Here is a 14,480-nt window from a genome sequence, read left to right as displayed (position 1 = left end):
AAATGGGCCGTGATACGATGTTAAAAGGAAGAAAGCTTTTTACACATCGGGCACGAGCCAGATGACGAGCATCACCACCGGTCTTTTTAGCGCGTGGACACGCAGCTCGATAGTTACCTAAACACCATAAAAAATTCAACTGTGCCCTGCGTTTACCCCTGCGTTTTACGACTTTGACTTTCTAGGTCTGGAGAAAGTTGTTGGTCGAAAAGGCATTTCACGAAAAGGGTTCAATTTTTCTTTCTTTCTTTCTTTCTTTCCTTCTCGCGACAATGGAGGAACTTTTGTCCAAACTTTCTATTTTTTTACTCTTCCCTTTTTTTTTTTTTTTTTACCTCGTTCAACCCCTGCAATAAACCGAAAGTGCTGCTTCTTCCCCCGAAAGGGAAAGCGTGGAGAGAGTTGAGATTTGCGAGTGGACAAGCGAAACGGGAGAAAAATTGAATTTTAACGTTTTTTTTTTTTTTTTTTCCTTAATAAAAATCGTCTTCATAATCGAACTCCTCTGCATCAGCGAAGTCAAACTTTTATTTGGAAACGTATAGCTGATCGAATATTATTTATTCAAACCAACCCTTTGCACCTCTTAAGCGCTTATTACACTAAGCCGACAGTCAACTTACTTTTTTCCAAATTCTTCTTCTCAATCTCGACTATTTTATTCGATTATTCCATTTTACGCGTGTAGTGACTACGAAAGTATTTGAATTGTTATCAATTCAAATCAATTCTTATACGAATAAACATTAGCAGATCCATCTTTAAATTTGTAAAAGTTTCCTGCGTATAAATACTTTCACGAGTCACGCTCTACCGTTCAACCGTTGTACGAGAGGTAAGCGTATATACGGAGGGTTGACTGTGGGTAGTGCGAAGGGTTAAAAGGGTCAAATCATGCTACATGAAAAAACTAACCTAGGCAAATCTGCGTTTCTGACATTTCCAGGACCGAACGGGTGTCCGAGGCGCAGGGGCCGGCAGACGTACACACGGTTCCAGACCCTCGAGCTCGAGAAAGAGTTCCATTACAACCATTACCTGACGCGACGGCGGCGAATAGAGATCGCGCACGCCCTCTGCCTCACGGAACGGCAGATCAAGATCTGGTTCCAGAATCGGCGGATGAAACTGAAGAAGGAGTTGAGGGCGGTGAAGGAAATAAACGAGCAGGCGAGGCGGGAACGCGAGGAGCAGGAGATGATGAAGAAGCAGCAGGCGGAGAAGCAGGCCAAGATGCAGCAGGAGCAACAGAACGCGGCCCTGCAGCATCAGCAACAGCATCACGTGAGCGGCCTCGACAAGACGCAGAGTGATCTTCTGAAGGCGGTCAGTAAAGTGCCCACATAGGAGGAGACTTTGCCAGGCCGGTTGTCTTTCTTTTAAAGAAAAAGAAACAAGAGACTGGACGCGCAGCCTAGACGCAAGACATCGAAGTGACGTAGCTGGTGTGGAGGGGAGAGAGGTGGTCGGCCGAAACGTGTAGAGGATCCTTAGAGAAACGAACTAACCGCAAGCTCGAACGCGGCGCCCTCTTCTTGCTCTTCCCGCGCGAACCGCGACAAGAACGCCACCTGGGAATTGTCCGTGCTCTTCTCCCTCCTGCTCTTCGACCGCGTAGGAGGATCTCGTCGAGTGATCCCTCGATTCTCTTTGTTTTTTTTTTTTTTTTTTGTATCGAGCGAGGAAAGAAGGAACGAAAGGGGACGACTTTGGCCGACAACGACAACCATCCACTGTGTACGTACGCCATTGTACGCCAAGTCTTGAGAGACTTGATGTGTCGATAAGAGGCAGAAAAAGGAATGGAGAGAGACGCGCGACGATGTTCCAAGTTGTCTGTCTCTTTTGTTTTTTTACGGAGGAAGAAAGGAGGCGGAGATATATATATATATATATATAACCGAAGAAATTAGAATGTGAACGAGAGAGAAGAGCGTGTAGAAAAAGCACACCCTCGAATAAAAAAAAAAAAAAAAAAAAAAAAGGAAAAATGAGAAAAAAATTATACACTACGTACTTATTTGGCTGGGCCAAAAAGAAGGACCTAGCCTGTGACTGATTCCTAGAAGCGTATAATGTAATAATTGTTTAATGGAGCGCGCTGCGCGACGAGTCATCGCGATTGCCGAGCGATGAACAGCGGGAATGATGATCAAGTTGGCGTGATAACTGCCACATACGAAGAGCCAACGATCGCGGGGACTAGAATTAACTCGAACGAGGAGAAACCGAAGGATTAACACCATTGTAACTGTACGTGTACGCCAACGAGACGATCAATTAATATCGAGGGAAGAAGAAAGAAACGGAGTGGTGGTAGGGAAATAATTAAACGGGGCTGTCGAAGAATTCGTGTAATTGCGGTGAATGATCGAGGAAAGGAAAAAGAGGACACGAAACTCGTTGCTCTCCGCCATTTTGAACATGGAACATGGACGATGATGGGCTTTGATCTTCCATACACACTTCATACCGTTTCAATTCCAATTCTCTATTATTCCAATCTTTCTTCCATCCATCATCGTATATACTTTTTATACTTTTCCTCGTGTCGAAAACGTTTATTCTTGGTAAAATTTTTCCTCGGTCGAACAGTTTCTTTGTATCGTCGATATAAAGGTTTAGAGATCGAATCTCACTATTTTGCAGGAAGGTTCGACAACACGATTCGCGATTAGTCTCGCTCGAAAAATGAGGATCGTAAGAACTCTCCTCGTTGAAACACGGATGGAAACACGTATTTTTCGAACGATTGCTAACTTCGGATACTTTTTGTAACGCGAAACCAGCGGCGAATGCATTAAAAGCGTACGCAATTTTCGTGCCGACTTCGATTTTCCTCGGGAGAGGAATTCGAATGATACAAATCGATTGCCATTTTGTCAAGCTTCTTTTCCAGACTTAATTAACCATGGTTTACACTCGAAACTCTTCGAAACTTCGTGTTCTAATTAGGCAAATTAATATCGCTACCGATAAATACTTCTATCGTTTCTGACGTAATTCGAGATCTGCGCTTGCTGACGTAAATATCCTTTAATCGTTCTAATTGAACCGAACGTTGCGAACGTTTTATTTTTATTTTACCTCTTTTTCTACGATTTTATTTTTTTTCTTTTTAAATTTTTTTTTTTTATATGTACGTTTCTCCGACCCGAATCGCCCATGTTCTCTCGCGAAACGTTTGGAAATTAATATTATAGTATGCGTGGTTGCTCCGGTTGGTAATTTTATACTTTAAAAGTAAATTATCTCTTCTCTTCTGGAATCGAATTACTGTTGATTCCTCTTGATCAATACGAAGTATTATTTAGGAGGAACGTCGAAGCGCGGAAATTTATTTTTTTACGAAGAAATTTAACAGATCACGATGAGCGATGAGGCGTCCTCGAGTTAACAAACGCGAATAACGTGTATATCCATTTGTTTCTTTTGCGTGAAATCATCATTACGTATCGCTGGCTAAAATTTCATACGAATCGACAGAGTCATCTCAAAAAAAGATGATTACGATGTGTACAATATTTATTCGTTGTATACTCGAATATAACATTTCTTCGATATTACTTAACATAACTCTTATTTTCTTGATTGGAGAGAAAGCCAGTAGAAGCGAGTAGAAGTCGCACCAAGATATAAATATCGTCGAATTGGTTTGGGTTTTCAAACTCTCTTTTATCCTTTATCAACTGTCATTTTCTTGCGACCTTCGTAGCCGTAGAGATTAAACGAGGATCGAATTTCATATATCTATAGCCGCGATACCGAGCCGTGAGCTTACAATGAATAAATACACAATATACCGTACAGAGGGCGTTGCTTTCATCAAGCGTTGCTTGCTTATTTCTGTCATGGATGCTTAACCTCTTAACAAGTCCGCGTATCGATATATCATTTTCTCTCTGTTTTGATACGGATACGAATAATAGTGATTACACAGTGATGACTACAGTGTGTGCAAAAGAAACAAGTGAATATACTCTTTTAGATCGTGTGTGAAAAGACTTATAATCGTGATTATAGAGCAAGGAACGAGAGATAAATTCTTCGCGTATTTCTTCGATCGAAACATCGTTCGTGGCTCGTTACGTGATTGGCGCGAGAGTGTTTCGAGTTGAAAATTGGAACGTTTCAGGTAATATTATCGGTCTCGGGATGGACCTGACTCGTCGATGAGCACATTCACATTCATTTTATCGTTTCAGTTAGATCTCAGAGGATTATCGCGCAAAAGTATCGCTAAAGGCTTTTACCAATATACCAAGATAACTTGTACGAAAGCAGCACGTTTTCCATATTATCTAAGATAATTTATCGTGTCGTTATCGCGAGAATATTTTGTCCTCTAATTTCTCGTCGCGGGAACAAACGATCTATCTCGATCGTTCTCTGTTTGATGTTTTTTTTTTTTAAGAGAAATTTTTAATTTTTCATATATGTTTGTTTTGTCTTTCTTCCTTTTATATATATATATATTTTTTTTTCTTTTTTAAAATATTATTCGCGGTGAGGTGTTAATTCTTGTAAATTTTCCCGTGTTAATTTCACGTAGTGTTACGTAGTTATATCGATGCCATGTTGAATCGAGCATCGAGATTGTTGAAAAAGTTTTTTTTTTTTTTCTGTTTTCGTGTTCTCTTTGCCATATATTTTTGTCCAATATCACGGGACAACGACGTCTTTTCTTCGCAAACCACAATTCGAACGCACAAATGATCGTAAAAAAAAAAAAAAAGAAAAAAAAAGAACAAAGAAGACAGGAAAAGAGGTTGGGAGAGTGGAAAAAAGAAAGAAGAAAAATGGAAGTACACAGGAGAGAGAACGAACTTTTAAACATGATTGCAAAAATGTTTGCAAACACACACATCCGGACGAGTATCTCACTCTTAGTACATTAAATACGTAATTTGGTGTCAGGGTAGACTTTTTTCTATAGATTATAGAAGCCGTTATTGCTATTTACTTACTGTAGAATTCATGATGGGAAAAAAGAAAAAAAAGAAAAAAAAGAAAAAGAGGACTCTAGCAAGAAAAATCGAGAGAAAAATTACGGAACTTCAGGATTATATTAAATTTATTACCTAATTATTTTTTTTTTTTCTCTTCCCCCCGTTAAATACGATTCGTACAAAATATTCCTCTGTCTTTTCGACGATTCAAATTGGTGATTGGCGGTTTTCAAAGTGAATACATTTCGTATATCTATGTGGCTCTTCGTTGTCCATTCGGCCTAATGTTCGGATTTTTCAACGGGTTTTTCAAATTTTTCTCGTTGAAAAAAATAAATCGACTCGATGTTTTTGTTGAATATTTCTCTTTTTTGTTTCTTTTTTGTTATATTAACGCGAGATTTTTAGCGCGGATCGTTAAGTTTTATCGAAATTGGAGAATTGTTTGTTATTAAGGAGTCTATATTCAAGGAAATACGATGTATGATAAAAGTGCGACGAATCGTCGAAATATAAACGCGATAAAAACGCATATACGTAATTCGACCAAGAGAAAAATCGTAATATCACTTGCTTTCCAGGAGAGCAAGGAATCTGTTGTACGAATCGTTGAGCGACTATCTATTTACGATGTAAAATCATAGTACACAGTACCGTATTATATATTATTATATAATAAAATAACTGAGTATGTTATAAAAATATATATATATATATATAGATGAACAATTGGAGAAGAAAATCTGTTATACCGTGCTCTAAGAACAAACGAACGGAAGAAAATTTTGATAATTGTATCGTGAAGAAAGAAAAAAAAAATTAAACTTAGAATACGTATAATGTACGTAATTGTAAAAGTCACATTATAAAGCAAACAATTAATAGAAAAAAAAAAAAAAAATTACGAAAAAAAAAGAAAGGAAAAAAATAAGACTTTATTAAATCGAAGGGAGGAAAGGAAAAATTTTTTAGACCGGCTAGAGCAACTACTATTAAATAGCGGGGAAAAAAAAAAAAAAAGAAAATAAATAGACGTCCGTAATCAAGGTGAAATTGCATCGTTTTTAGAGAAAAATCTAAGGAAAACTGATATTGTACGAAAGGGGAACGGAGAAAAAGGAAGAATGATAGAGAGAATGAATGGATAAACCGTATTCATATTAATAATATACTGCTAATTACCTAAAGTACTATTATACATAAATATCGCCGTACATAGAGAGAGAGAGAGAGAAAAAAAATAACGATTAAGTTGAGCATGCGAGTTTACGCACGAGATCTAACTCATGTAAACTATCTCCATCTCTCCCTTCTTGCCCCCCTTCAATCCCTTCGCCACCTTCCTCAACTTCCACACTTCCACATAGCAAAATGTTATACCTCTGCATACCGTAAACGTAATGATGTGTTTTAACACGTAACGAACAAGATAGACGAAAAAAACGAAGAAAGAACAAAAAAAAAAAAATATTAGTTTACGCGAACGGCGTAGAATTAATAAAAATATAATGCGCGTAAAATAATAAAATATACGATTTGATTAAAAAGAAATAGATTCCCGTTTAAGAGGAACAGAAAATACAATTATATATATATATATATAAAATTGACGCTAGATCGCAATTAATAACGCAAGTTCAACGAACACAGCCGATGACGATGACGACGACGGTGACGACGACGATGACCGTTGAAAGTCGAATCGACACGTGCATATTTTTTTATAGTTCTAGAAACTTTGAATTTCGTTTGCTCGAATTTCTTTCTTGTATGTTCTTGCTTATCTTTATTATTCTTTTTCTAAGTGTCTTAATGTTTTAACCGTCCGTTGTTATTATATACTTCAGCAAATTTTGGAAGTGAAACTGATCCTTATTCTCATTATTATTTCTTAACTATCTATTCATTTTCTAAGTAACGTTGTTCTTAATGTCCATCGCTATTCTCATCAAATTTTGAAACTGATCTTTATTGTTATTATTATTATTTCAGCCACCTGCACTATCTATTCGTTTTCCAAGTAATGCTCGCTTTAACATTCGTTGCTATTCCCACCAAATTTTTAAACTGATCCTTATTTTTATTATTATTTCAGCCACCTGCACTATTTATTCGTTTTCCAAGTAGTGCTCGTTTTAACGATCGTTTTTATCTCTGCTGAATTTTACAAATTTTGGAAACCTATCTTTATTGTTATTGTTATTTCAGACACCTGCATCTATTTATTCGTTATATTCTCGAGCTTTTTTCTAGATATATGCTCGACAGCCTCTCCATTTCCAAGGTCTTCCTTGGATTCAGTGAAGCGAATAATTTCAGTACATCATAAATTTCTTTAAATGGTCTGACTCTGAATCCCTCTTCGTTCTTCATTGGCTGTCATTTTTTAACCGATGATCGTCGCAAAGATAAAGTGAAGTTAGAATTTCGTGTGCTTAGTTCACGATTATTCTTCAACTGTGAGTTTATAACGAATAATATATACCTTGTATTGAGGATTTTGTAGAAATTATCTCTTTGAATATATATATATATATAGATTCGGTCATGGATTTGCGGGCATTGCTCTATTTCCTACGAAAAATCGTGATGAATGTTTAAATTGCGAGATTCTCGATATATTCGAAGGAATTAAAAAACGAATCGTATTTGCGCGTGATAAATGTTTCATTTCTTCGAAAATCGGTTTCTGTTTGCAATCCTCGTTTCCACTCTAACGTTTTTGCGTCTAACGTGCTTGCAATTTGAATTTGTCAGATGTATGTGTCTCCTTACACGACACTACGTGTATATAACGAATGTAACACGGTATTATTGTGACTTCTAGTGACACGACTGTATCTTCTTCGGTGCAGGGGAGAATCGGCGCGCGTGGGTTTTTAAAGCAAGTTGAAAAGCAAAAGAGAAAAAAAATTGTGCGAGGAAAAAAATGTGGATGCATACACAAGTCGTATATCGGTTCCGGTCCACGTAATATCTTAGTTACGGAATTTAACGAGATAGCGCGATAAGCACAAGCGGCCGCGATCTGGGCATGCGCAGCAATTATTCGTGATGCATTTCGTGTGCTGCCATTTTTAAAAAAAAAAAAAAAAAAAAAAAAAAAAGGATATTTCTGTTCTTCTGTCGGCAGTTTGAACGGAAAGGGAAAAAGGAAGGTTGCGCGTTCGCGCCTGAATCTTTCTTCGGCTCAATGTATACGTAAAAAAAAAAAAGGAAAAAAAAAAGAAGAAAAGAAAAAAGAGATAAAAAATGTCGTACGAAGAGAAATGAAGTGAATGGAAAAAGGGAACTGAAGAAATTTACTAGAAATGAGAGAGAAATTTTTTTTACCGATGGAAAAAAGTCCCTAGAATCGATGTAATTATTTGTAGAAAAGCTTTACACGTGACTCTATTTACGAATTATTATTATTATTATTATTATTATTATCACTATTATTATTATTATTATTATTATTATTATTATTATTGATAATATTATTCGTCGACACTATTTTTATTATTTTTATTATTTGCATAGCGTAGTTTTTATTTTGAATGTTACAAGTGTTCGCGTACAACAAAGTATGTTTTTCAAAACAGAAGTATGTTTTTTGAAACGACTTTTAAGTGACGCGGCCGGCCAGAAAACGGGTTAGCAGAAGTGGCGGCGCCGATACGTCCGACAAATTAGGGATATACGTAACGCGTACTAAATATAATTAATTATCATTATTAAATTAGAAATTTGTACAGTAAATGCAATGGTGAGATTTGTAGCGATTATATACATACGTAATGTATTAAGTCTTTAATCGTTAATGATTGCAGTTCGAAATGAGAGAGGGAGAGAGAAAAGAAAAGAAAAGAAAAGAAAAGAAAAGAAAAAACGAAGAAAGAACTCGTAGTTAGATGTAACTACGTATTATTCAGACGAGTTTTTCGTTATTGAGAAAGCGAATGTGTTTTCGACTAAACGAACGAACGAACGAACGATTTGGGAACTTGGGCGTTGGTGGTTCGATCCACTTCATTTTACGTTTCTGTTTGAATCGTTGCTACGTTTATTTCTCAAAGATGCGCCTCATCTGCGTGCGCCGTTCTCTTGTTGTTTCTAGTTATTATTAATCTCATTAATAAAGTTTTCGTTGACAATTTTAACGTGTTCCATGTTACGTGTTGCAAGTTGTTCGCGTTGCAAGTCGTTTCCGTTGTTTTCTCGTTTTGTAAGCATTCTACGTTGATTGTCCATTTTATTATTATTATTATTATTATTATTACTATTATTATTATTATATATAATATATATATATATATATTTTTCTTTTTTTTTTCTTTTTTAAGTTTCGTTATGCGAGTACTTTTATGTTCCCTTATTACGACACCCAGTGTCTATTAAGGGTCGCCTGTTACAGAAATTGACGTTAATTTTATTGAGATTGAAATAAAAGCGTAGCAAGCAACATCGCAGATGAACGTGTTCCCAAATCATTCGGGTAAGAAATCGAAAAAGATGATCAGCGTGTGAGTCGAGAAATTTTTTTAGAATAAAAAAGAAAAAAGAAAAAAAAAAAAAAAAGAAAAAAAAACTGTTGCGGGCGCCGTCCACATACGAAGCTTTCTCTCGGCTTATCTTTTTAAGCAACCCCCCCCCTTCCCCCCCCAACGACATCTACGTTGTTGTTATAGAATATTATTCCAAAATAATTGATCGCGTAATCATATCATAAATAACATTCATAACGCTTCCTTGTTCTCTTTCACACACTCACGCACACACCCTTATCCCTTTATTCCTTTATAAACCCTTCCATCTTCGTCCCATCATCATTTTTCTCCTTCTCCGCATTAACATCCGATCGATTTACTCGCTCTATCTTACCATTATTATATAGATGTATTATATTGAATTAAACTAATATCGATTAGGTCTATACATACGCATATATATATATATATATACATATACATATAGATATACGTATATAGATGTAGGTTATGTCGGAAATACGAGGAAAAAGAAAAAGGAAAGGAAACGTAACAACGTGAACAACAATAACAACAACAACAACAACAACAAAAAATAAAGCATCCGCTGTGCAGTAGTACAATTTTGCCCGACTTGCCAAATTCGCGTAAAAAGAAGCAAAAAAAAAAAAAAAAAAAAAATAATGAAATAAAATATATATATATATATATATATATATATATATATAAACCACGATTCATCGTTTGATAAAAAACGTACAAAAGGAAAGGAATATTTACGTGCGTGTCGCGCGATGTTCTCGAGAATGTCGAAAGAAAAAAAAAAAAAAAAAAAAGAAAAAAGAAGAAATCAAAATGGAAGATGCGTGCGCACGCGCGTACGTGTGAACACTTCTCTAATCCGAATTAAGGAAATTGTGTGTGAAACGGAAACACTGTGGAGTGTGGCTCGAGCATTGGTCGAAACGATGTCAGCGTTTTGGCATGTACGAAGGAGCGAGAGAGAGAAAGAGAGAGAGAGTGTGCGAGCGAGTGAGCGAGCGAATGTCCTTCGTCTAGAGGACGACTTACGTATGCGTAAGAGGGAGAAAGAGAGAGAGAGAATAATTAGTGGAAAGCGTGCAGGCGAAAAAGATGGAACGAAAGGGAATATTCGCGTGAATCGTGCCGTTACTAATGCGTAAGCAAACGTGGCAAATTTGACAAAAATCGAAATTTATTAATTAATTATTCTTAAAATATGCGCGTGCTAATTGGTGATGAAAAATGAAGAAAAAAGAAGATTGAATTATTTAAAAACGTTTGGCGGAAACATAGGATCGAATTAAAATAAAAACGTAAAAACGAGAGAGAGAGAGAGAGAGAGAGAGAGAACTATTGAAAGAATTTGTTATATTTTCTTTTTTTTTTTTTTTTTTTTTTACCTAATTGTTTATTTATGAGCTGTTTACATGTTTTTACATGTTTTTTCGTAGTTTTGTTTTTGTTAAATGCGAAGAGAGAGAGAGAGAGAGAGAGAGAGAGATCGGATATTGACGAGTTTTGTCTTCTTCTTTTTTTTTTTTCTTTTTTTCCTTTTCATATTTGTGATACAATTATCGCTTTTTGTACGATTTCGAGATTATGTACAGATATTTTTAAAAACATTACAATTCGGAAAGACGATGATTCCGTTTTGTAATCAGATCGATCGATCGTCGCAGTGAAAACATCCGTGCCATAAAAATATACGATGATGGTATACGAAACGGTTCGATCGTCTTTCGAAAAGAGAAAAAAAAAAAAAAAAAAGAGAGAAAAGAAAAAAAGAAAAAAGAAAGAAGAAGTAAGAATGACTTTTGAATGAAAAAATACATTGTAATATATTATTACTTCTATATATTTCTCTTTTTATTGTGTTCGTTAGAGAATCCTTACGATCGATTTGCGTGCGATACGCAATATGGTTACTGATTTGGAATCAGCTGTAAAAACGTAAAAAAGAAAAATTCGACAAAAATACGAAACATGATTATTCGTATTTAGTAATACTGATTCTGAAAATATTTATAAATCTAGATCGGCGTTTCTTAAATTTTACATCAAATTTTAAACTAAAATTAATTATTTTCAAAATTCATCACGATAATTGAATAATTAAATCAAATTTTAATTCGAAAAACGAATCGCTACAATTGACGAATACAGGGATCTCAAGATTTAGATCAAGAATTTACTATTTTTATCATTAAAAAAAAGAAAAAAGAAAAAGATGAGAAAATGTTTCAAATCGAATTATTCTATCAATAAATTTTTCACTCTCAAGGATAGTACTATCCTATCGTTCCTAGACCCCCTCCCCCCGCCCCTGTATTTGTCAGATTGAGGTTAAGGATCGCTGGTCTACACTCTAAGTGTCGTATCCTTTATTGGCAGCTCTCATCTTCCGCTCGTGCGTTGGATATTGTTATTTTTACAAATCTCTCTTTTTTTTTTTTTTTTTTCTCTCCTCTATTATAGTTTTATACTCGCGAGTGTATAGCACTGTGTGTATCCTGCCGGTTAGTTTCTTAGCGGGTCGATGATGATGCCTCGAGAATTTCACGTTCGAGCAGGGAGGAGGGGGTGGCCTGTCTCATCCCCATTCGCGCGTTTTCGCGTTGCGCGAGAATCTCCACCCCCTCTCTACCTTTACATACCTCTCCTCCCTTCGGTGAGAACGATCGTGCGATTCTCGAACTTCGTCCCCTACATGGTTATATTTTATCGATTATATTATATTGTTCTGCGCCGTTTCGCGGTTACTTAAAATTATTATATTGTTTATCGTTTTATCGATAATTAATAACAATTGTACGCGAATCGTGGTTATTCTTAGAAATATAAGTTGACGACGAGCCGACAAAAATTGAAAAAGAAAAAAAAAATAAAATAAAATAAATAAATAAAGAGCCACGTAGCCGGGTTTGTGCACATGTCGCATATTCATTTGCTCTCGAGTCGCAAACGACAGAGCGGGAAAATGATTATATTCTCTATGGTTCGAGTGTTCGATGCTTCGACGCGACGTACTGTGATCGTTATTGTTTTTCTTGCGCAAAAACGGAAGCCATTGTTCCTCGTTTCTTTTTTTCTTCTCTTTTTTTTTTTTTCCCCTTTTTTTCTAGAACAATTTTTTCTCACGGCACATTGTTATATAATCCTGTAATCAGATGAACCATTCGTCAAAAATAATCATTTTGAGCGCACGCACTCTCAAATGTCTCCGCAAACACATATACACAGAGAATACATACGTACGAATACTACGTGCAAACTTACATACGTAACGTATACATACATTCATGTACCATGTTCGAGCGTAAAAAAAAAAAAAAAAAAAAAAAAACAATATAGGAAGAAAAAAAAAAAATATCAGAACTGAGAATTTAGGTCTTATAATTATCGTCTTGCTGTACCTACGTTAAAAAAAAAAAAAAAAAAAAATGAACGAAAAGCCGTGTATTCAAGAGTTTCTTCGATGTAAATATTAATACTACGTAACGTTAACGTTGCTCAGTGAGCGAGAATCTGCGGCAATCGATGGATCGTAATTAATCGATTTTGTTGATCGATCGATCGATAAGCCGCGGATCCTCGCATGCCGCTGGATGATACCTAATTAATGTAATGCTAGAACGATAAGAGAGCGTAGCTGTCCTTCAATACCTACCTTTACCACATTAAGAGTAATAAAAGTAAAAGGAATAATGGAGTCTCATGTCTATTTCAAAAATTAGTATTATGCCGTAACAATGAAAAAAAAATAAATAAATAAATAATAATAATAAATAAATAAATGAATAAGATGGTGACGACGACGAAGGTGGCGATTGACGATGACGATTGACAAGCGAAAAGGTAATCCATTGACAATGAATGTAAATGTATCCATTTTCGAAACTTGATGTAGAATTATACTCATAAGCTATATCTATGATATACAAACGAAATAAAAGCGTATAGTAAATTAATAGGATGCATCAGATTACTGGTCACGAAGCATCTTCCTTTGGTTCCCAAGCTCTCCTCTCTTCAAAGAGAAACAGATTTTTCAATTCCAACGACATCCTTTGAAAGCACAGGTATCATATCATTTTATTTCTAAATAATAATTTTTATATAAAACAAGATGGATTAGTAGCCACGTTTAGGCTATCGCGTTTATTCCACTTCCTTCGTTCGTAGCTCGTGGCATAACGCTCCCCACTCTCGCTCAAAGTGATGGTGGGGGATAGCCAGTGGCTACTGAACAAGTCTGGCAATAATCGTTCCGAGATAAATTTCAACAGTGTATTCAAATTTTTTTCAGTTACATGTGGAACCACTTCTAGTTCCTTTACAAATGTATGCTTTTTCAATAATATCTTTTATAACACTTTTACATATTGCATTATTTGTTAAATTCTTTTTACAATTATCGAACAGCGTCCATGATACAATTCTAATTCCCACACGATGGGAATCAACATAATCTCAAAAAATGAGAACGAAACAAATAAAGGTATCCTTTTCTTTTTTTTACAACGACAAAGGAAGAAATAATTATTATAATAATGTGTTTTCACGTACTCGTCGTCACATTCTCGCGATTTCTGCCTATTCTACGGGACTAATTCCGAAGTTTACGATTCTCGATTGCCCGTTTTCAGCCGCCGGGGTCCTCAACCCTCGCAAAACTCTCGACCCCATCCCGTCGCATTTTCGCCACTTTTACGCTTGGAGGGGCGAAACATTGAAATGGAAGCATCGAGTGGTCGCGTATGGCTACAGATATTCCGAAATAACCGTATCGCTTTATGCGCTATGGTTCCCCAGGTCCTTCTCCGATGCGCTACTCGCCCATTTGCCTTACAATCCCATTGTTCGTTCCACCTCCCGTTATTCGATCTGGGAATTTGTAAACTCTTTACTTTGAAGAATTCCTCGTTACAACGCTGATAAAGTAATTGACTCTTTATTGGGTTGAGAAAATTTTTGTTCGTTTTTTGAATTTTTAACCGATAAGATTTTTTCTTAATTGAAAATAAATACGTATACGTAC

The 14,480-nt window shown here is 35.9% G+C and overlaps 1 protein-coding gene across 1 annotated transcript in view; it reads left to right on the top strand.

Moving 5' to 3' along the window:
- The window catches only part of LOC100865342 (homeobox protein abdominal-A homolog), a 41,890-nt gene extending 28,480 nt beyond the window's left edge, over positions 1 to 13,410 (top strand). The window contains exon 3 of the mRNA XM_003691181.4: positions 947 to 13,410. Within this exon, the coding sequence (XP_003691229.2) occupies positions 947 to 1,347 (401 nt within the window). The 3' untranslated portion in view covers positions 1,348 to 13,410. The remainder of the gene's footprint in view (positions 1 to 946) is intronic.
- Positions 13,411 to 14,480: the final 1,070 nt, after the last annotated feature.

This window comes from Apis florea, unplaced genomic scaffold (genome assembly GCF_048593485.1).
Source record: "Apis florea isolate Af1SG1 unplaced genomic scaffold, ASM4859348v1 contig_37_pilon, whole genome shotgun sequence".
NCBI classification, from domain to species: Eukaryota; Metazoa; Arthropoda; class Insecta; order Hymenoptera; family Apidae; genus Apis; species Apis florea.
The sequence above is the reverse complement of the archived record's forward strand: the minus strand, read 5'-3'. Positions and strand labels throughout refer to the sequence as shown.